This window comes from Balaenoptera borealis, assembly GCF_965194805.1.
Source record: "Balaenoptera borealis genome assembly, chromosome: X".
In the NCBI taxonomy this organism is placed as follows: Eukaryota; Metazoa; Chordata; class Mammalia; order Artiodactyla; family Balaenopteridae; genus Balaenoptera; species Balaenoptera borealis.
In genome coordinates, this window is record NC_138881.1 from 1,176,861 (window position 1) to 1,198,144 (window position 21,284).

Here is a 21,284-nt window from a genome sequence, read left to right on the forward strand (position 1 = left end):
ACAACTACTGAGCCTGCGCTCTAGAGCCCGCAAGCCACAACTACTGAGCCCACGTGCCACAACTACTGAAGCCCGCGGTCCTAGAGCCTGTGCTCCACAACAAGAGAAGCCACCGCAACGAGAAGCCCGCGCACCGCAATGAAGAGTAGCCCCCGCTCACCACAAGTAGAGAAAGCCCGCGCGCAGCAACAAAGACCCAGTGCAACCAAAAATAAATAAATAAAATAAATAAATTTTTTAAAAAAAAGAAAAGAAATAAGAAAAAAAAAACAAAAAAATACCAGCTGAGTTACATGCTTTATCATAAACCAGCAAAGTGTTTGTTTTCAATTCCAGTCTTTGCCTGAGTCCTGTGAGCAGTTTTAGCAAATTATCAACCCTGAGGAGGCGGGTCATGGGAAGCCCTGATTTACAGCCAGTCGGTCAGAAGTCCGGGCAGCCCCGGACTCCCAACTGGGGGTCTGAAGGGAGTGGGGTCTGGAGTCTTGGGGAGCCGGTTGTAGGTGTTGGAAAATGGCCCGGAAGACCGCGCACACCCGCATGAAAAACACAGCAGATGAGCATTTTACTGCACGGAAGTCACATCTCAAGAGACATGAGTTATTTATGTCTGTGAGCCTGTTTCTGCTTCGTATATAAACTCATTTAGTTTTTAGATTCCAAAGTGGTGATAAGCAAAGGAGAAAGGAAGCGGGGGAGGGGATAAATTAGGAGTTGGGGATTAAGAGAAACAAACTGCTATACATAAAATCGGTAAGCAACGATGATTTACTTTGTAACGCAGGGAACAACATTCAATGTCTTGGAATAACTTAGAGTGGAAAATAATCTGAAAAAAAAAATATATATATATATATATAACTGAATCACTTTGTCGTACACCTGAAACCAACACAACATTGTAAACCAACTAGACTCCCATGTAAAATAAAAATTAAAAAAGAAACTAAGGTCATTCTAATGGAACAAAACGAGTTCTTGGACTGATGCCCCAGGCACTCAGCACGTAACGCCCCTGTGTGGTTCTGCGGCCCCGGCGGCGATCGGCTGCAGCGTCCCAGCCCATCCTCTCCCCGGGAAGGGCCCCTCCGGGCCCCGCTCGACGCTCGGGCTGAAGGCGCCTGCCCGTCTCTGCCACCCGGGAGGCCCGGCCTGGACCCTCCTGGTGGCTGTGTGGTTTGCACAATGGTGCCCCTGTGCTCACACGAGGGGTCAGCGGCTGCAGAGACAGGTTTTCAGGAACTTGCAGGCCACAGCATTGCCCAACAGGATGTGTGAGGCTGGCGCAGCTGGGGTGGTGGGACTGGTCCCAGCGACACCAGCCGTCTCCCCGGCACCCTCTCCCCGTGGGAGGGCAGAGGGCGAGCACGTGCTTCCTGGGGACCCCTCTCGGGGCAGCTGTGCCTAAGTTGCATCCTTAAATAGACAGTTGAGGCACTCTGTCAGCAGAGACTGACCGGGCACAGATTCACGCACCGGGCTCTGTCCTAGGATCACGGGGTACCACAGGGGCACTGGGAGGGGGAGACAGGAGAAAACTCCCGCCCCGATGGAGCTCTCCTCCTGCTGAGGCAGCCGACCATTGGACAGCAGAGAAGGACGTGGACGGCGTGTGAGTGACGTGTTCCGGGGGCAGAGGGGAGACGGGGCCGTGTGTGGCTTTGGAGGGGCTGCCAGGGAAGGATCCTGGGAAATGTGGTATCCGAGGAGAGCCATGGACTGATGGGGACCTCCGAAGCATGTCCCAGGGATGATCTCGCTTTGGCATGAACCCTGCCACGGGGTTCTAAGAGAAGGACTTCAGGGTCACCACACGCCTGCCTCTCTCACGCATGGTGCGGCTGTCACCCCTGATTCCATAATGCCTTCACACAAATTCCTCAGGTCTGTCTTCACAAAATCCCAGGTATTGCCGATGCAACTTTTTACAATTAGCCTTTTTGCCCCAGGGACCAAAGGTCCACACGTGGCCCATGGATGCATTTGGTTCACGCATCTCAAAGCTCTTTGATCTGTAATGGTTTTCACTTCCCACCCTGGAAGTTGTCTTCTTATGCCATGTATTTGAGCAGGCAACCGGCTCACTGGTCCAGGATGTGGCGGATTGCTTGAGCTTGTTCTGTAACCGTGGCATTTATCCTGAGAACTCTGATTTGCGGAAGAAGCTGGTTTCCCTAGAGTTGGATGGTTGGTTATTTCCAAGCTATGTCTACTGGTGGTGATTCTCCTTGTTCCCTGAGCATTTATCTTTCGGGGAGCAGTCAGGGGTCTGCAGACCCGCTGTGGGGTGATGTTTTCTCTCCTACCTCTTGTGTACTTTGCCTGTATCCTCCATAGGGCTGGACGCACGATGCCCAGAGCCGCTCCCAGCCAGTGAAGTCTCATCTACAGCCTTGCGGGTAGGTCGGCTCTGCTCAGAGTGACTTTGAAACTGTAGCAGTCAGTGTTCTCCAGAGAAACGAGACCAATAGGATGAAGATTTATATTAGATAGATGATAGATAGATAGATATCATAGATATGATAGATAGATAGATATCATAGATAGATAGATATGATAGAAAGATAGAGAAATAGATATGATAGATGATAGATATGATAGAAAAATAGATGATAGATATGTAGAAATAGATGATAGATATGATTTGTAGATAGATAATAAATAGATGATTGATAAATAGATATAGAGATGATTGGTACATGGATAGAGATGAGATATAGGCTATAGATATAGACATACACATAAACATAGATATGGAGATCTATATGGATACACAGAGGGAGAGAGATATTCATATATATGTGTGTATACGTATATATAGATAGAGAGAGAGAGGAGTAGTTTATACAGCTGGCCCTCTGTATCCACAGATGCAGAACCCAAGGATATGGAGGGCCAACAGTATACGTATGGAGATATATATATGGATATATATCTATATATAGAAAGAGATATGAATGTGCATATCTATATGGAGATATATATTTGAAGAAAGATAAATACATATATATGGCGATAGATATATATATAAATGCAAAGAGACTGATTTCAAGGAATTGGCTCACAGGCTTATGGGGCTGGTGACTCTGAAATCTGAAGGGCAGGGAGCTGAGCTGGAATTTCAGACAGGAGCTGACGCTGCCATCATGAGTCAGAATTCCTTCTTCTCTGGGAAACCTCGGTGTTTGCTGTTAAGACCGTCACCTGATTAGACGAGGCCCACCGACATATGGAGCACCTTCTCTTTACTCCAAGTCAGCTGGTGGTGGACTTGAGTCACACCTAGCAAACACCTTCCCAGCCACCCCCAGGTAAGTGTTTGAATGAGTGGGGCTGTCACCTGGACATCCGGACACACGAACTGACCACCACAGGAATATTTACGGCAGGTGGACACTGTGACGTGTCCTCACATGGGGCCGTCCAGGCTCTGGTGGGTCCCTGTGCTCTTCCTGGGGACTGCCCGCCAGGAAGATGGACACCTGCCCCCAATGACTGTACCCCCAGCACCTGTCCAATACATCACCCCCTCACTCCCAGTGCCCCAGATCCCATCCTAGGGGCCATGCCTTCAGGTCAAGACCTGTCATCAGAAAGGAAGTGCCACCCAGAAGCCTGAGAGACTAGACTGCCGTCCCCAGTGACCAGACGTCCGTCTGCCCATCCGAGGGCGAGGGTAGAGGAGGGAGTATCTGTGCAGTGGCGGTGTAGTGACAGCATCAGGGCACACACAGGGTTGAGAGGGGACAAAGGAACTCGAAATTTCCTTCCGCTTTGAAATTTTGCCCTAGAGTGGTCCAGATGGGGAAAAAAAATTCTACGAACGGAAAAAAAAAAATTTCTGGTAACAGCTATCCAACAGCAAACAGTGGGTACAGGGCCATGCAGAGACCATGCTGAACTAGAGACATTTTATTTTTAGGATTCTCACTTTCTATTCCACTTTTCTTCTCCATTCTTTCTTAACATCTTGACTTCCTGCATTTATGAGCAGATCCGATATCAGTCATGACCACTTTAGTATGAATTTGCAAAACGCCTCCCAGACAGGCGCATTTTATTCTAAGGCGTGAGTACTGACGTTTTCCTTCCCCGCTAAAGGAATTTAAACTCAGGGGGAGGAGGGGCTGGACATATTTTTTGTTGTTTTTCAGGAGATGTTTTCAGTGGCCCCGAAATAACACCATGAGAAAGACTTGGTGAAGTCGTCATCCAGAAGATCAGGAACCCTCACATCCTTCTCTCTCTCTGATTGACTGGTCTCTGCAAAGCCCCCTCTCCGGGTCATTCACATGAAGCCCCCTGATTGTCAAGGGCTCCTGGGAGACTGGTCCAGCTCTGCCCTCTTATGGGGACTTCAAGCCAGAAATCATTTTCACCAAAGCCACACAAACTTAGTCAAGGTGAAGATCCTGGGGCCATGTGAGCAGTGTGCTGCTGGGAGCACCCAGATATTCAACTTATTTAAAACAGAGAATACCTGTCCATCCAGGCAAACAGGCAGGCCTTGGGGATGCTGTGGGTTTGCTTCCAGACCATCGCAATAAATCGAGTAGCTCCGTAAAGTGAGTCACATGCATCTTTTGGTTTCCCAGGATTCCCCTGTATGTACACACCACATCTTCTTAAACCAATCGTCTGGTGATGATGCCGCCTTTTATTTTATTTTTTAAATTTTATTGGCCATACTGCATGGCATGTGGGATCTTCCCCAAGCAGAGATCAAACCCATGCCCCCTGCACTGGACTGTCAGGGAAGTCTTTTTTTTTTTTTTTTTGGCAATGATGCTGTATTTTTAATCACAGGGCAGCCTTCCCTGTGGGCTGCAATGCCCAAGGCCCACCTCCCCTCTGTCCATCCTGACCCTCCTCCTGCTTCACCCGGGCTGGGAGCCACGGCAGGGGCCGTGGGATGTGCCACTGGGGACGGCGGGGACTGAGCCCCAGTCATGGTTGCCATGGTTGTCTTTGCAGCGCATGCTCCTCGGGGCTTATTCACCTTGGCAACGGGGGCCCTACCCCCACCTGCTTCTGGGGAGACGTACCCATCACACACCTGGGCTGAGATGTCCATCAGCATCCAGCTCACACGCCCACGTGGCTCGTGTGCACTCACGTGGTCGACAAAGTCGTGTGAAGGTGTAACAGGGAGGAGCCAATTCTGACTCCACGTTGGATCTGTTTCTTTCACTTTAACCTTTGCTTCCGGCTGCTTTTGTTCAAGAAAAGGATACTATCTATACACAATGGCCTGCCTCGGGGGACCCTGCCCCTCTGCCTGAGGGTTAAAACAAAGTGTCTTTGTTCAGGGAAGCATCCGGACCCCGCCCACCTGCGGAGGGCTGCAAGAAAGAAGAAATTAACACATCCCCTCCCCGAGGCTGGCCATTCCAGGGGACATTTGCAAATCTTATGGCCTTTTTACTTTACTTCCTCACCTCCTGCCCCTCTCTGTGCGATAAAAGAAACTGGCATCCAAAGCCCCCAAAAGATGGTTTTTCAGAGACACTCATCTGCCGTCTTCTCCAAAGCCTAATAAGTCGTATCCCTTGCCTCAGCACCTTGTTTTCAGGCAGAGCGAGCTTGGACTCGGTAAGACCTCGTAGCTGAGGGTGAGCTCTCAGCCCCGCTGGGGGGAAAGGGTTCTCCCAGGAAAAACTAAAGCTGAGCAAGTGCTGGGGCTCGTGGAGGCGGGAGAGGGGATTCCGGGTATCTTCACGTGCACGGGCAGGGCGAGGGGTCTCCAGACTCTGCCAGGGAGCAGGGAGCCGGGGGAGTGATGGCTGGGTGGGGGGGAAATGGGGACCTTTGGAAGAGAGTCTGAGTCTGGATGTACAGGCAGGAGGGCCGGGGTTGGGGGGAGGCATGGGCAGTGTCCTGGGGTGGCAGCAGCAAATGACCGCAGACCGGGGGGCTGAAAACCACGGGCATCCACCCTCCCCAATCCTGGGGACCAGACGTCTGAGGTCAAGGTGTGCCAGGGCCGCGCTCCCTCCGGAGGCTCCAGGGGAGGGTCCTTCCCGCCTCTTCCAGCTTCTGGGGGCTCCAGGTGTCCCTGGGCTTGTGGCCGCATCCCTCCCGTCTCTGCCTCCGTCTTCACGGGGCTTCTCCTCTGTGTCTGGGTCTCTCCTCTTCTGTGTCTTAGAAGGACCCTGTCACTGGATGTAGGGCCACCCTCCTCCAGGGGGACCTCATCTCAGACCCTTCCCTTCATCACCTCTGCAGAGTCCCTGTTTCCAAATTAAGTCACATTCTGAGGTTCTGGGGGGTCAGGAGGTGGACATACCGCTTTGGAAGGAACACAGTTCCACCCACACGCCCCTCTAAAGAGGCTCCTTCCCTACTGTGTGCACCCCTTACGCCCAGCCCTGCCCTGAAGTGCCCCCAACCTGCACCCACAGCCCCACCTCCATCCACTTCCCCCAACTGTCCGCAAACGTTCGCTCCTGTGAAAACCAGACACTTCAGGCTCCGCAGGCTCCGCGCATCTGTCAACCAGATCCGGTCTCTCTCTTTTTTTTTTTAACAACCCTTTAAAAATGTAACAATTTATTCTTAGCTCACAGGCCCTCTGAACACAGGCAGCGTTTGGCGGGTAACCCCAGTGCATGCCCTCTGAGGTGAAGGCCGGGTAAATGAGGTTTGTAAGGACAGACACAAATTAAAATTAAGGAAAATAATTTTATTTATTTTTAAAACTAATTTTTATGGGAGTAGAGTTGCTTTACATTGTTGTGTGAGTTTCTGCTGTACAGCAAAGTGAGTCAGTTATTCGGATCCATCTGTCCCTTCTCTTTTGGATGTCCTTCCCGTTTGGGTCACCGCAGAGCACTGACTAGAGTTCCCTGTGCGCTACAGCACGTTCTCCTTAGTCACCTACTTTATACATAGTAGTGTGTACATGTCCGTCCCACCCACCCCGCGCCCCCCCCCCCCCCCCCGGTAACCATACGTTTGTTCTCTACATCTTGTGACTCTGTTTTTACTCTGCAAATAAGTTCATCTGTACCACTTTTCTCGATTCCACATAGAAGTGATATTATACGCTATTTGTTTTTCTTTATTTAGAGACAGACACACACCACAGACAGTGTGGGCCATCTCAGAAGGTGAGAGGCCAAGAAAGATAATTTAAACTCTCTCTTCTGCCACATTAGGGCAAGTACCACCTCGCTCCAAGTTGCAAACGTACCAGCTGGCACAAAGCTGGGAGCCGTGTGTTGTTTCCTCCGGAGAGAGGCAACTGGTTAACGTAGATGGGGCCCCGATAAACCGGGGGGTTTAGGACAAACTCTGCGCAGCCCACGGGGCTGTCAAGACCTGTTGGTTCAGGAAATAGAGATTGTTTATCCCGAGAACGAGGCTGGGGCTGGTCGTCCCCTCCGGGCTGTGCGAGAGGGCGGGACTCTTCCCATCCCTGCCAGGTCTCAGCCCGTGATGGGCGTCCCTTCCTGGTTTTGGGCTCCTTCAGTGATAAAACCTGTTCTTCCCCTCCTGTCATTGTGGGAAGGTTTTCTGGGTTCGCAGGAGACTTGGGGTTAATTATATTTCCCCAACAGCGTGAGGCTGAGAATCTGCTCACTATGGCATCACGCTACGTGGATCCCCCGATGTCATAAATGACCTCCACCCCGTTCTGGGGACCCCTCTGCACATCCCCACAGGCACTGAGTGACTGGGCCGTACCCGCCCTGCAGGGTCTTTGGGTGTCTGCCGTACCTGCTCAGAGAGCAATGCTTTCTTTCTTGCGCTGAGTGCAGGCTCGCAACTCCGGGCAACAGTCCCCAGGTGCGCACGGGGGATATGCCGGCACGGCTGTGTGACTTTGGGCAGCCTGCTTGCCCTCTCTGTGCCGCATCTGTGAAATGGGATTGAGGACAGTGCTTGCTCCACTGGGTTGTGGGAATTCCAGGGAGCCCCACAAAGTCCCTGAACAGACCCCCGAGGCTTGGGGAGGGGAGGGGCGGAAGGGGAGGAGATTGTGCAGAGAGTTTTGTCTGTACTGGGTTTGGAGGGGCCAGGATGGGGTGGGGAGGGAAGAGCCCGGAATAAAACCAGGATTTTCCTGACTTTCTCAGAGACCTGAGGATGCACTTTCCTGCCTCACCCCAGCACACTGATTCCTCGTCAGGGCTACACCGGGGACCCCAGTGCTCTGGGGGCTGATGCCTCCCTGGGATGGAGAAGGTGAGGTGTGCAGGAAGACCACCCACAGGAGGAGGGGCCCAGGAGTCTCCGGGACCAGACATCACCCCCCCACACACAGGGACGCAGGGGTCCAGCCCTACAAGACAAGACCTGCCGGGGCATCTCACATGGGGGGAGGGGGTCCAGGACCAGGGACCCGTGACCACCCACCTGGACTCAGGGAGCAAATCCAGAAGCCCCTTCCCCACCCCGCCAGCTCAAATCCTCAAGTCCAGCCCGGCCGCCCAGACCAGACAGACGGACCCTCCTCTGTCACCAGCACAGTCACTGCCCACAAACCACAAAACACCAGATGGTTGTAAAACCCCCTAAGGAAGGAACACGGCTGAGTTCATTAATAAAGGGCCCCATTTCTTGCTGAAACAGAAAAAGAAATGCGTAGATGGGTTGAGGGTGCAGGAAGGAGGGCAAGGAAAGTGGGGATGAGGGTAGTCCGGAGCCCAACCCTCCCCATGGCAACTGCAACTTCTCTGTTTTATATGCAGGGAAAAAAAAAATTGAAAAGTGTGTTCTGGGGCTTTGGAAGCCCTGGTTCAGACAGGGAACCGGTTCTGTGTGGCTACACTACATGCCGGCTACGAACAATGTATCAGTATCAACGTATCCATGGTAACAGATGCACCACCCAACGCAGGATATTCCATAATAGGATAACGGGAAACTGGGAGAGGGCGGGGAAGGTCCACGGGAACTCCATGCCTTCCGCTGAGGTCTCTGAAAAGCGAAAACTGCTGAAAACATTGTCCGTTAGTAATGATGATAATAATAATATTAAAGTCCCAGGAGGGAGAGGCTAGGGGAACAGCAGAAAAATAAAATATCTCCAGAGCGTATTAGGGCCTTTGGAAGGGAAACCGTGTCGGCAGACTCTCTCTTTTAGGTGATGAAACACAGAAGGAACACAGAATAGTGACAGTTGAGGAAATGTCATTTGCAGACGGACCGCAGTACAAACTGAGTCACTGCCAACTTGCACTATTTCCGGCCGTGTCTGTCTCTTTCTCAGTGGAGTCCCCAGTGGGCAGTGGTTGACCTGCAGGAGCTGAGGGTCCCGGGGAGGCCCCCCCCTCGCATTGAGACACAGGGGACAGCCCCCCGGCCGTGGGTAAAGCCTGCTGCCTCTGGGGTCCACGCCAGGGACCCCGGTCCATCGTGGGCGGCCGGGTCAGAGGGGGAAACGGGACATGGACTTGTTGACTCACTCACTGACCCACACGCCATCCTGCAGGGGGAGGGCCTGTCTCACCCCCAGGGTGTCCTCGAGGTGTCCCACCCCTGAGCTTTCAGGGCTATGCAGCCCTCAGGGTCCCTGAGACCAGCCAGCCCGTGGGGTTAGTACTTTGCGTGGTGACACTGCGCACAGGGTCCTTCCCACCCCGCATCACCCTGTGCCGTCCTAAAAGTTCAGGGCAGCTGGGGACCCCATTGCTGAGGGCGGCACAAACATCTACCAGGGCTGCGATCTCCTTCTCTAATCCTGGGGGGCGGGGGTGAGCGAGGAGGGGGCAGTCACATCCCTCCTAATTCAACATCTCCTAGGTAACAACTCTAAGGTCTTCTGGAAAATCTGCCGGATGGAGGGATGATTCGGGCATCCTTCATGCAGCCTCGTGAGGTTTAGCAAGTGGACAAACCCGTGTCACAAGCACGATGTGGAACGCTTCCCTCCGGATTCCCTGTCCCTCCGTCAGCCAGGGGACACCCCAGCCCCTGTAGATGAGACGCACCATCTCCCAAGTTTCCTAGAGAGGGAAGCCCACGGTATGAATTCTGCTGTCTGGCTTTCTTTTAGCTCAGCGTGTTTTTGAGGTTGGTCCACGTCCTTGAGTATACGGGTAGCTCGGTGCTCTTCATGGATGAGTCACTCCAGCCCTGCGCATGGCTATGTCACAGTTGCTAGGTGCATTTTCCCATTGATGGGCGTTTTGGTCATTCCCAGTTTGGGGCGACAAAAAAATCAAGCTGCTGTATGACATTCGGGTACAAGTCTTTCTGTGGAAGGAAATCTTCCTTTATTTGGGGTAAATACCTGAGTGTGAAATTCCCAAGCCTCATAGGAATTGTATGTCTGACTTTATAAGGTCTAGGAACTGCCTGCTTTTTGCTGTGTCCTCCCCAAAATTTATATGCTGAAGCTCTGACCCCCAATGGGATGGTGTTAGGAGGTGAGGCTTTTGGGAGGTGATTAATTAGGCTTAGATGAGGTCATGAGGGTGGGGCCCCCATGATGAGATTAGTGTCCTTAGAGAAGAAGATGCACCAGAGCCCCTCTCTCCACCACGTGAGGTCACAGTGAGAAGGTGCCTGTCTGAAGGACAAGAGGAGGGTTTTCCCCAGAAAACCAGCCATGCCAGCGCCCTGATCTTAGACATTCAGCCCCAGAACTGTGGGAAATAAGCGTCTGTGGTTTAAACCACTTGACTAATGGTATTTGCTATGGCAGCTCGAGCAGATTAATGCCAGAATGTTCTCCAAGGCAGCTGCACTATTTTAGATCCCCACAAACAGCGCTTGAGGGTTCCGGGTCGTCAGTGTCCTTACCAGCTCTTGTTACGATCTTTTTCATAACCTTCCCGCTGCTTGTTTCTATATATTTATGAGCTTTGATAGAATGCCTACCCTTAGATATCAAAACGTCTGCGTGCCTAAAATAGTGATTCCAAAAAGCAGCTTTATTTATTTACTTATTTAGGCCGCACCGCATGGCCTGCAGGATCTTAGTTCCCCGACCAGGGATGGAACCCGTGCCCCCTGCAGTGGAAGCACAGAGTTCTAACCACTGGACCGCCAGGGAAGTCCCTGTCAGTAGCTTTTAGCTGAAAAGAAAGAATGATTTCTCTGCTCAGTGATACCGTCTTATGGGCTCTTCCATCCCTGGGAATTTGGTTACAACTTTGCTGGTTTAATTTATAACAATAACCTTTGTGAACCCTATACCGTACCTGTGTGTGAAGTTAAATTTTCATAACACCCTAAACATCCCCTGCCCCGCAAAATCATCTTGCCGTATATTCAGTGTGTTCATCAAGTGCGTGTAAAACCTGTAGCAGATGGGACCCCGTAACGAACGTCGTTCAAGCTCTCTGATGAAGGTGCAGATTTGACAAGAGTTCTTGTGACCCCCCCAAAGAGGTTTTGTTTTCTTATCTTGTCACTGAGGATGAATAGACATACAGTGAATTACACATGATTATAATGTGAAATGCGGTTAGTTTTGACTTCGGTAGACACCTGTGAAACCATCACCACAGCCCCTATGGTGAACATCTGCATCACCGCATCAATTTCTGGGTGCCCCTTTGTAGCCCACGCACACTTCCCTACCGCCTACCCCATCGCCAGGCCACCTGAACATTGTTAAAGTAGCACTTCATCGATCAAAAGTTATAGGTTCCACATCTACCCTTGTCAGAACAAAAACTTTTTTTTTTTTTTTGGCAGTTATTTGAGTCATTTTCTCTTGTGTCACAAGTTGTGTAATTAATCATGAAGATAGTGAGGGTTTCTGTCTTCAGAATGACTGGAAAGTCTGCTGATCACGTGGTCCCCACCTCAGCAGGACCGTCTCAGAGCATCTTTATGTGGCCATCACCACGAAGCCCCGTTCCTACTTACCCCACCTCGTTCCTGCCTTACTTGTCTTGGTTAAGCATCACCACCTTACGTGACAATTTTCTCCATTTTTATCATCCTTCACGTGCGAATGTAAACTCAATAAGAGCAAGAAATTTGTCCTCCTCTTATTTTTTCCTTTATCCCCAACACCTTGGACAACACCAGCTATGGCGCAGATCTGCAATCCATCTGTGGAATTTATAAATTAAAACGCTGACTGATGCATCCCTTCCTGCCCAGCCTGGTTCCTGACATCTTGGTCACCATCTGGGTGGAGGTCTTACTCCCTAACTCCCAGGGGTCTGGAGGGAGAGATTGCCATATCGAATCCAGGTCAAAGCAAAAGAGAGACCCCTTAGCACTTCCTAGAAAATCGGGGGCCCTGGAAGCCTCCCGTTCAGTTCTGGGTGTAGAGAAAAGGGAACCCTCCTACACTGTTGGTGGGAATGTAAATTGGTGCAGCCACTATGGAGAACAGGATGGAGGCTCCTCTAAAAACTAAAAATAGAGCTACTATGTGATCCAGCAATCCCACTCCTGGGCTTAGATCTGGAGAAAACCAGAATTCAAAAAGATACATGCACCCCTATGTTCATAGCAGCACTATTTACAACAGCCAGGTCATGGAAACAACTTAAATGTCCACTGACAGATGAATGGATAAAGAAGATGTGGTACATGTATACAATGGAATATTTCTCAGCCATAAAATGGAATGAAATAATGCCATTTGCAGCAACATGGATGGACCTAGAGATTATCATACTCAGTGAAGTAAGTCAGATAGAGAAAGACAAATACCGTAAGATATCACTTATATGTGGAATCTAATTTTAAAAAGGGATACAAATGAACTTATTTACAAAATAGAAATAGACTCACAGATTTTGAAAACAAACTTATTAGGAGCTTGGGATTAACATATACACACTACTATATATAAAATAGATAAGCAACAGATCAACTATGCTCCAATAAAAATTAACGTTTAAAAAAGGGGAAAAATAGATAAACAACAAGGACAACAACTAGAGAAAGCCCTCGCACAGAAACGGAGACCCAACACAGCCAAAAATAAATAAATAAATAAATAAAGTAAAAAAAAAAAAAAACAACAATTTCTAGAGAGGGGAGAAGACAAAGGAAGAGGGGTTTCGGCTTTGAGGAGCTGCCAACTGTGGGGAGGTAAATATTGGGGAAATTTATGGAAGATGAGGGTTGTTTTAGTGAGGTTTGTTCCTTAGATTCGTGCCTCTCTGGGGTGGTAAGAGTGTAGCACCAGCTCATTCTGCCTTTCCTGGTACGAGAGTTTCAAAGAGGGGACACTTTCCCAAAGAGAAATTTATGCCCTGTTTTTAGGCAAAGGGTGGGAGGCCAGAGAGGGTTTTTTCTGGTTTTGTTGTTGTTGTTGTTGTTTGTTTTGTTTTGTTTTGATCAGCTCTTTCTCAGTTGCCTGCAGCTCCAAATAATCCTTATGCCAAAGTGGCCTCTTTCAGGGTGATGTATTCTGATCCCCTACAGAATCAAGGGTTCTCAGTAATCTAATTTAACAGGGTGCTTTGCCCAGACTGGGTTCCGCAGGCCGAGGACGAGAGCTAGTCCCAAAGAGGGCAAGGTTGAGGCCTGAGCAAAGTTTGATCAAGGAAGGGGGGTCCTTTGCAAACATTTCCTCCCATTCCCTAGGCTATCTTTTGGTTCTGTCGATGGTTTCCTTTGCTGTGGCAAAGCTTTTAAGTTTAGTTAGGTCCCATTTGTTTATCTTTGCTTTTGTTTCACAGTGACAGTGGCTGTTTGGAGATGTGGGGGAATGTTCCTCAAAAAACTAAAACTAGAACTACCACGTGAGCCAGCAATCCCACTCCTGGGTATATTTCTGGAAATATGGAATTGGAAAAGATGCATGCACCCCTATTTTCATAGCGTCACTATTCACAATAGCCAAGACATGGAAGCCACCTAAGTGTCCGTAGACAGATGAATGGATAAAGAAGATGTGGTACATAATATACAATGGGATATTACTCAGCCATAAAAAAGAACAAAATAATGCCATTTGCAGCAACGTGGGTGGACCCAGTGATGATTATACTAAGTGAAATAAGTCAGACAAAGACAAATACCATACGATATCACTTATATGTGGGATCTAAAAAATAAAACAAACTAGTGAATATAACAAAAAAGAAGCAGACTCACGAATACAGAGAACAAACTAGTGGTTTCCGGGGGGGGCAAGATAGGGGTAGGGGATTAAGAGGTACAAACTATATGTATAAAATAAGCTACAAGGATATATTGTACAGCACAGGGAATAGAGCCAGTATTTTATAATCACTATAAATGCACTATGACCTTTAAAACTGTGAATCATGATGTTGTACACCTGAAACATACAATATTGTACATCAACTGTACCTCAATAAAAAGGAGGGGGGTACTTGTCAGGGACCCTCACCTCCTGGAACTGTCGCGGGATTGACCTGGGTCCCCAGGAGCCCGCAGCCCAGGTTGTGCGTTTATTCTCGGTTGTACGCCTTGCAGGTCACAGAAGACGACACCTACTTCTGCACATTATACAACATTATACAACGCCGGGCTGCACGGGGGCGCCACGCTGACTGTCAATGCTGCCTCTGACGGACAGGTGTTCCAGGACATCCTGCCCTTTCATAACCCAGGTGACGTCGCCCCCTGCGGTCCCCTGACATTTCCCATGGTGACACGCATCCGTGTCGCCGGCGGGGCGCTGGGGCCGGTGGGGACGACCGTGAGGACTGGGGTGTCTGTCTTCCCAGGCAAGGAAGGTTCCAGAGCCGAGAACGTCTCCTGTGTCATCTACAACGTCCGTTTCACGAACCGCAGCTGGACGCCGGGCCCGGCCGCCCCTGCAGACGTGCGCTGTCACCTCTACAGGGGGGCCTCCCCGGAAACGGCGCGCCTGGGGGCCCGAGACCTCGCTGGGGTCGTCACGTTAAATGCTGCCCCATAGTCCAGAAATGTTGCCTCAAGAACCCGGGGGGGCACCGGTCTAAAATGTCCAAACATCCAGGAAGGAAACACCCGTCTCCTTCACCTGGCTGGTGGCTCTAGGTTCTAAAATCCTCCTCTGGTCTGAAAGTGTCAGGAAATTAGCAATTTTATCTTTTTTTTTTTTTTAACATTGGAGTAGAGTTGATTTACAACGTTGTGTTAGTTTCAGGTGTACAGCAAAAGTGATTCAGTTACATGTACACACATATATATATTCTTTTCAGATTCTTTTCCATTATGGGTTCTTATAGGATATTGAGTAGAGTTCCCTGTGCTATACAGTAGGTCCTTGTTTATCTATTGTATATGTAGAAGTGTGTATCTGTTAATCCCAAACTCCTAACTTATCCCTCCTCCCTTTCCCCTTTGGTAACCCTAAGTCTGTTTTCTATGTCTGTGAGTCTGTTTCTGCTTTGTAAATAAGTTCATTTGTATTATTTTTTCAATTCCACATGTAAGTGATATCATATACTGTTTATCTTTCTCTGACTTACTTCACTTAGTATGACCATCTCTAGGTCCATCCTTGTTGCAAATGGCATTATTTCATTCTTTTTTATGGCTGAGTAATATTCCATTGTATATGCACCACAACTTCTTTATCCACTCCGCTGTCAAAGGACATTTAGGCTGTTTCCATGTCTTGGCTGTTGTGAATAGTGCTACAGTGAACATTGGGGTGTAAGTATCTTTTCCAGTTAGTGTTTTTGTTTTTTTCAGATAAATACCAGAGCGGGATTGCTGGATCATATGGTAGCTCTATTTTTAGTATTTTTGAGAAACCTCCATCCTGTTCTCCATAGATGCTGCACCAATTCACATTCCCACCAACAGTGCAGGAGGGTTCCCTTTTCTCAACGCCCTCTCCAGTGTCTATTATGTATAGACTTTTTGATGATAGAGCAGTTTTATCCTCAGACTGTGAATGGGATGGGTTTTAGCCACTTCGCTCTATAAAAGGGTGACATTCCTCCCCATCTTTGCAATCTCTTTGGTTGCCTTCTGGTTTCACACTGAGTCAATGATAAAACTGTCTCCTTTTCAGAAGGGTTTTCTGGGTTGGAGGGATATATTGTTTTTTTTTAAATTTTATTTTGGTATATTTTACTCTACAGAATTTTTAATTAATTAATTAATTTATTTATTTTTGGCCGCGTTGGGTCTTCGTTGCTGCGCACGGGCTTTCTCTAGTTGCGGCGAGCGGGGGCTACTCTTTGTTGTGGTGCGCGGGCTTCTTATTGCGGTGGCTTCTCTTGTTGCAGAGCACGGGCTCTAGGCGCACGGGCTTCAGTAGTTGTAGCACGTGGGCTCAGTAGTTGTGGCGCACGGACTTTGTTGCTCCGCAGCACATGGGATCTTCCTGGACCAGGGCTCAAACCCGTGTCCCCTGCATTGGCAGGTGGCTTCTTAACCACTGCACCACCAGGGAAGCCCAAGATTTTGGGTTTGATGCGCCCCCCCCCCCAAGAGGATGCACACTCCTCCCACCGTTCCTTGATGCCCTTTTGGAAATTACAGGCATGGAAACATGTCCGAGTGTGGCTGGTACATCCTTGACTCGGCGGGGACACGTGTGGGATGCCATTTTGATGAACTAGGCAAACCCCAGAGAACAGACAGTTACTTCTTCCTGGTGAATGGAACCAGCAATGACACGGACATCCAGTTTTTGGACTTTCCTCTCTTTAAAGCCCCTGAAATGGGTAAGACAATTGCTCCCCTTGTATTCTTCTGCCCCTCTGTGAGCCGTCTGATGGACTGAATTTTCGTCTGAACCAAGGCTCTGTAGGACCAGGTAATGGGTCCCCGACTGGACTCAGCAAGATGCAGGACGTAGATTCGGGGTCTGGGAAATATGCAGAGAGGAAGGCAGGGTGTTAGAACTCTCCCTTGGGGTGCAATGCGTATGTTTGTGTCACGCATGAAATATGTCAAATACAATGGATTCTCATTATTTGTGGTAGTGATGTTCTGGAAATTCCCCCTGCAAACCCAGAATTAGCAAGTACTGATTCATCGCTCCAAGGGGAAATACAGGGTTAGTCTCTGGTCACAGCATTTTCATCAGCTTATCTAACGCCTGTATTTTCTCCATAAGGTACATCAAAGTCTTCCTGTGCTTAGGAATGCAAGGGAAGGAAAATCCTCTTCCTCTCACCTCTTAGGTTCCGCGATAGGGGCTTGCAAATTAAATTGGCAAATGATAACCATAAGAAAAAGATACAAATTTAATTTTAGGTTTTACATGCACTGTGTGTGTGTTGGGGGGGTCTATAGAAAAGAAATGACCCCCCTGCGTGAGAAGTGATTAGACTTAGGGACATATATACCATTTTAATAGAGAGTAATAAATTGTGCACACATGACTAAACAAAGGAAAGGGGTTTTGAACGTCTAGAGGGGGTAAATATATGTGGAAACTCATGGATGATATGATTATTTTAGTAAGGTTTGTGCAGATTCATCTGGGGGCTGATTTTCCATCGTTTTCATGGTCATAAAACTTCCCCGTGGAGCTTCTCATTTCTCAGAAGTTTCTGCTTTTTTCCCAGTTAAGGGAAGCCATGGAATGAGTTCTTTCTGCATCTGTTGATTCTCACTTGCCTTCAGGTCTAAATAACCCCCCTGCCAAAGTGTCCTATTTTGGGGTGTCATTGTGATCCCTTTCCGGAACACCAGCCAGCACTTGAGTGCTACACTTGGGGGCAATTTTAGACAGTGACAGTAGGAATGCAAAGCAAAACAGTACAAAATACACAGCCCTTGACAGACCCCAAAAAGGGCACCTGTTTGCAATGCTGCACCTCAGCTGAGAACACACACGTCCGGGTGACGCACATTTTTTGCCACGTTTTGGCAAATAACTGCCAGAGGACCCAAGGTGTTGGTTTGGGTGTTTCAGGGAAGTTTTAGGGAGTACGCAAATTTGTGCAGGTTTGGAATCTGTCAATAAACAAGATGTGCTAGGTAGCAAAGGCACCCTCTCCAGGCTGACCTGTGTCCACCAGACTTGAGGCAGGGAAGGGGCCTGGTGCCCAGGGAGGGGGGATTTTGTTCGTGGTGTGACCCGGGGGTCTTTGAGAACTGAGCACGGTAACTGGTACCTCTGCTCCCTTAGTCTTCCGGGGTCCCTCCAGTCGTGAGCTTGGGCGATTGCGCGTCAGAATTTCATTTGCATTCCTGCACCAGAGGATGGGGCTTCTGGAAACCATACAGTAAGTCCCCTACATTACGAAACTTCAAGTTGCGAACTTTGAAAGATGCGAACGTGCGTTCGCGTGTCCAATCACATAAGTTAACTCACGCGTCTGGCGTGGTCTGTAAAAGTTGGGTACCTACGCTAACTTTGTTGGACTTAGGAGTGCGCTCATGGGACAGGACTCGTCTGTACGTAGGGGACTCGCTGTACTTCTGGGAGACACTTCATCTTCCACGGTGTCTGGTTCTGGATAAACCATCTGGTGGATTGGTCAGCATGTTTTCCTAAAGCTGGGCACTCCAGTACGACACCAAGTCAAGCTGTTTGGTTGGTCCGTGTAGATGCTGGATGCCTTTAGCTCCCCGGGGTTGCAGGGTGTCCCAGAGGAGGTGAGGGATGCGGTCGAAGCACGTTTTGCCCTGCCGGCATCTCTGCCTGGGGCTCCAGCAATTCTGCACCATGGAAGGCAGAGGGCAGGGACCCAGCCAGGACAGTTGTGTGCGCCAGCCACGGAAGGGTCAGCCCGAGATGCACGCTCAGCTGACCGGAGGTCTTGCTTCCCAGGCCGCGGGCTTTCTTCTCTTTTATGCAAGAAAAATGAAATGGAACCAGTTACTATAAAGGTGTTTCGGGTAACTCTCATCCACTTGATTTCTGTGCGTTGCAGATGTAGAATCTGTTTCCCGTTTGCGTTTCTTCTCAGAAAAGTATAACCCGCCAGCAAACATCACGACTGAGTACCATGGATCGTATTACATTATCCAGTGGGATAATCCCGAGATTAGATTTAGCATGTCGAAGAACAGCGTCTTGTGTTATGAACTGGACATCCAGAGAAAGGTAAGAACCCCAAACCTTCATGAAGAGCCACGAACTTTCTCTCCTCCTTTTCTCCCGATTTGGAGTACAACCCTCACTCATGAGAAGGTAACTCTTTGCTCCACAAGTTTGTTCTGTGTTTCCCCCTTTACCGTCTCTTTGCCCCAAATATGCTGCTCATTCCTTTTTGATGACTTCACTTATCTTGTTTCTTTTGTCATTGAAAGACAGAAGACATTGTCGTACCTAGCAAACTGGTTTGCCTCGCCCAGGGTTGTAAAGATTGCGCTTTGTTTTTTTTTTATTCTGAGGGTTTTGCACTTTTAGCTCTTACCTTTAGGGTTTTCATCTGCATTTGCTTTCTTCAGAAAGCAAGTTCCCTCAGGGCAGGGGACCTGTCAAAAAAGGCAATGTTTATTCCTATCCGTATGGAGTGCACAAAAGAAGTCACTCTTCAATAGCTGAACTTAGGGACTTTTCTTCCTAAATGAATAGCAGAAAGGAAAGAAGGGAGAAGAGGCTTCAATGGGGGAAAAAAAAAAGGGTTTCTTTCAAACCCGGGTCCATGGCAGTGAAAGCACCACGTCCTAACCGCTGGCCCGCCAGGGAATTTCCTACAGATGGGGGTATCTTTAGGAAAGACAGATGGGTTTCTAGGAGAACAAATGGTGCGTGAGAAAGTCTGATAATGTTTGTTTATGCCGGTACGAGTGGTACTTTCTTCAAGGCCGTAAAGCTTCCCTGGAGACAGAATTTATGATGGTTTCACCTCTTTCCCGGGAGTGAAGTCTCCCCAGAGGGAATTTAAGGCATGCCTCACTCCCAGAAGTTTTTGCTTCCAGTTTGATAAGAGAAACTCCGAGAAGCCTTTTTTTCCCTGCATCTGTTGAATCCCAAATATCTTCCGCTTAAAATAATTTCATACCCATCCTGGGGTTCCGAGGGGGGTTCCCACATTTGCAGACAATGCTGAGAAGAGAGCCGCTTACCATCTTTCCTTTGTTCTGTCTTTACAGGGCAGCCTCTCTAAGAGAGACCCCGTAAGTACCCCTTCCTTTCTCTGCAGCGTCCCTGCTTGGGTCATAGATGCCCAAAGTTGAGCCCTCAGCAGGCAGCAGGCTTAGCTCAGCCCCGGGTCCCACTGAGACCCTTTAGGGGTCACTGGGCTTTGCCTCCGATGGTGAAGCTGTGATTTCCCGAATGCCTCTGACTCAGCTCAAGGAGCCGGTTGTCACGCACCCCGAGGAGAGAGCAACGTCCTTCCTCCTCATGGAGCTCCTGACACCTTCTCAGTACACAGTGTAGTGACCTGGAAGCGTCCGCCTAAAAGTCATGTCCACCCAGAACCACAGAATGGGACTTTATTTGGAAGCAGGGTCTTTGCAGATGTGATGAAGTGAAGGATCTGTCCTCTGTGTAGAAAGAATCAGAACAACCCCAACCTCACTTCCCAAGGGCATGGGGACCCTGCCCGAGACGAGGGCACAGACGGACAGCTGTGAGACCCAGATGCAAGACGGCAAAGCCCCTTAGGGTCCCGCCACTGCCGGTTGGGGGTGGGGGGAATATGGTCCGAGGAGGCGGGTCCCATGTGTCCGCCCCGTGTCAGGATGTGCACACCCTCCGCCTTCTCCCTGTTCCCAGCCCGGCGTTTGTCACCGAAATCCATCACAAGATCCTCTTTTCTTTTAAAGGTTTTCCAAAGAGGAGGAGATAAAAATGAGTACCGAATGCCCGATTCTGCCGTGATGGGAGAGCACACCGTCCGCATGCGGGTGAAGCGCGTGTCCTGCAAAATCTGGAGTGAATGGCGCTCCACGCAGCATTTCGGTGAGTCTCGGGGGAACACCCGTGGCCGCCGATGCCCGGCCAGGAGGGAGGGAAGCAGGGGCCCTTCCTTGGAATCCTACCGCTCGACCCCCCTTTTTCTGTTTTTTTTTGGCAGTTTCTCTTTTATTTCAAATAGTTTCACCTTCATTAAGAGCTTACAAACGGTCGGGTATATGCATTATCTCATTTAATCTCCATTTTGCAAGGAGGTAACTGTAAGTGCAATTTTAATGTTTGTTCTATAAATTTAAAACTTGCATATTAATAATTGAACTGTTAAAAGATTATGTGTTCCTGGAAACCATTCTCCTATAGAATGGTAACAGTACAGAGGTTGGTTGGTAGGAAAGAATCTTCTGTAACTTAGAAGGACCCTGTCATTGGATGTAGGGCCACCCTCATCCAGGAGGACCTCATCACAGACCCTTCACTTCATCACGTCTGCAAAGACCCTCTTTCCAAACAGGGTCCCATTCTCAGGGTATAGGATGGGGACACATCTTTACGGGGGTCCACTGAGCCAACTGCAGGGCCCCTCCCAGTAGAGGGGCCCCAGGGTGGGTCCCGCAAGCTCTCTGATTAA

The 21,284-nt window shown here is 49.2% G+C and overlaps 1 protein-coding gene across 1 annotated transcript; it reads left to right on the forward strand.

Annotated features, from left to right (window-relative positions):
- The first annotated feature begins 8,205 nt into the window (after positions 1–8,205).
- Positions 8,206–19,427, forward strand: LOC309620273 (uncharacterized protein). The gene is made up of 4 exons (XM_082376391.1): positions 8,206–14,803; positions 14,914–14,942; positions 16,372–16,613; positions 18,720–19,427. Exons 1-4 carry the CDS (start codon positions 14,537–14,539, stop codon positions 19,196–19,198), a joined length of 1,017 nt encoding a protein of 338 aa, XP_082232517.1. The 5' UTR covers positions 8,206–14,536; the 3' UTR covers positions 19,199–19,427.
- The last annotated feature ends 1,857 nt before the right edge of the window (positions 19,428–21,284 follow it).

What these genes read in the sequence shown, in the direction of transcription:
- LOC309620273 (XM_082376391.1), top strand. Translation starts at nt 14,537, where the DNA reads ATGGTGACACGCATCCGTGTCGCCGGCGGGGCGCTGGGGCCGGTGGGG. An exon ending in GGGTCGTCACGTTAAATGCT is followed by an intron (nt 14,804 to 14,913) that starts GCCCCATAGTCC and finishes TGGTGGCTCTAG; the next exon opens with GTTCTAAAATCCTCCTCTGG. An exon ending in TCCTCCTCTGGTCTGAAAGT is followed by an intron (nt 14,943 to 16,371) that starts GTCAGGAAATTA and finishes TGGAAATTACAG; the next exon opens with GCATGGAAACATGTCCGAGT.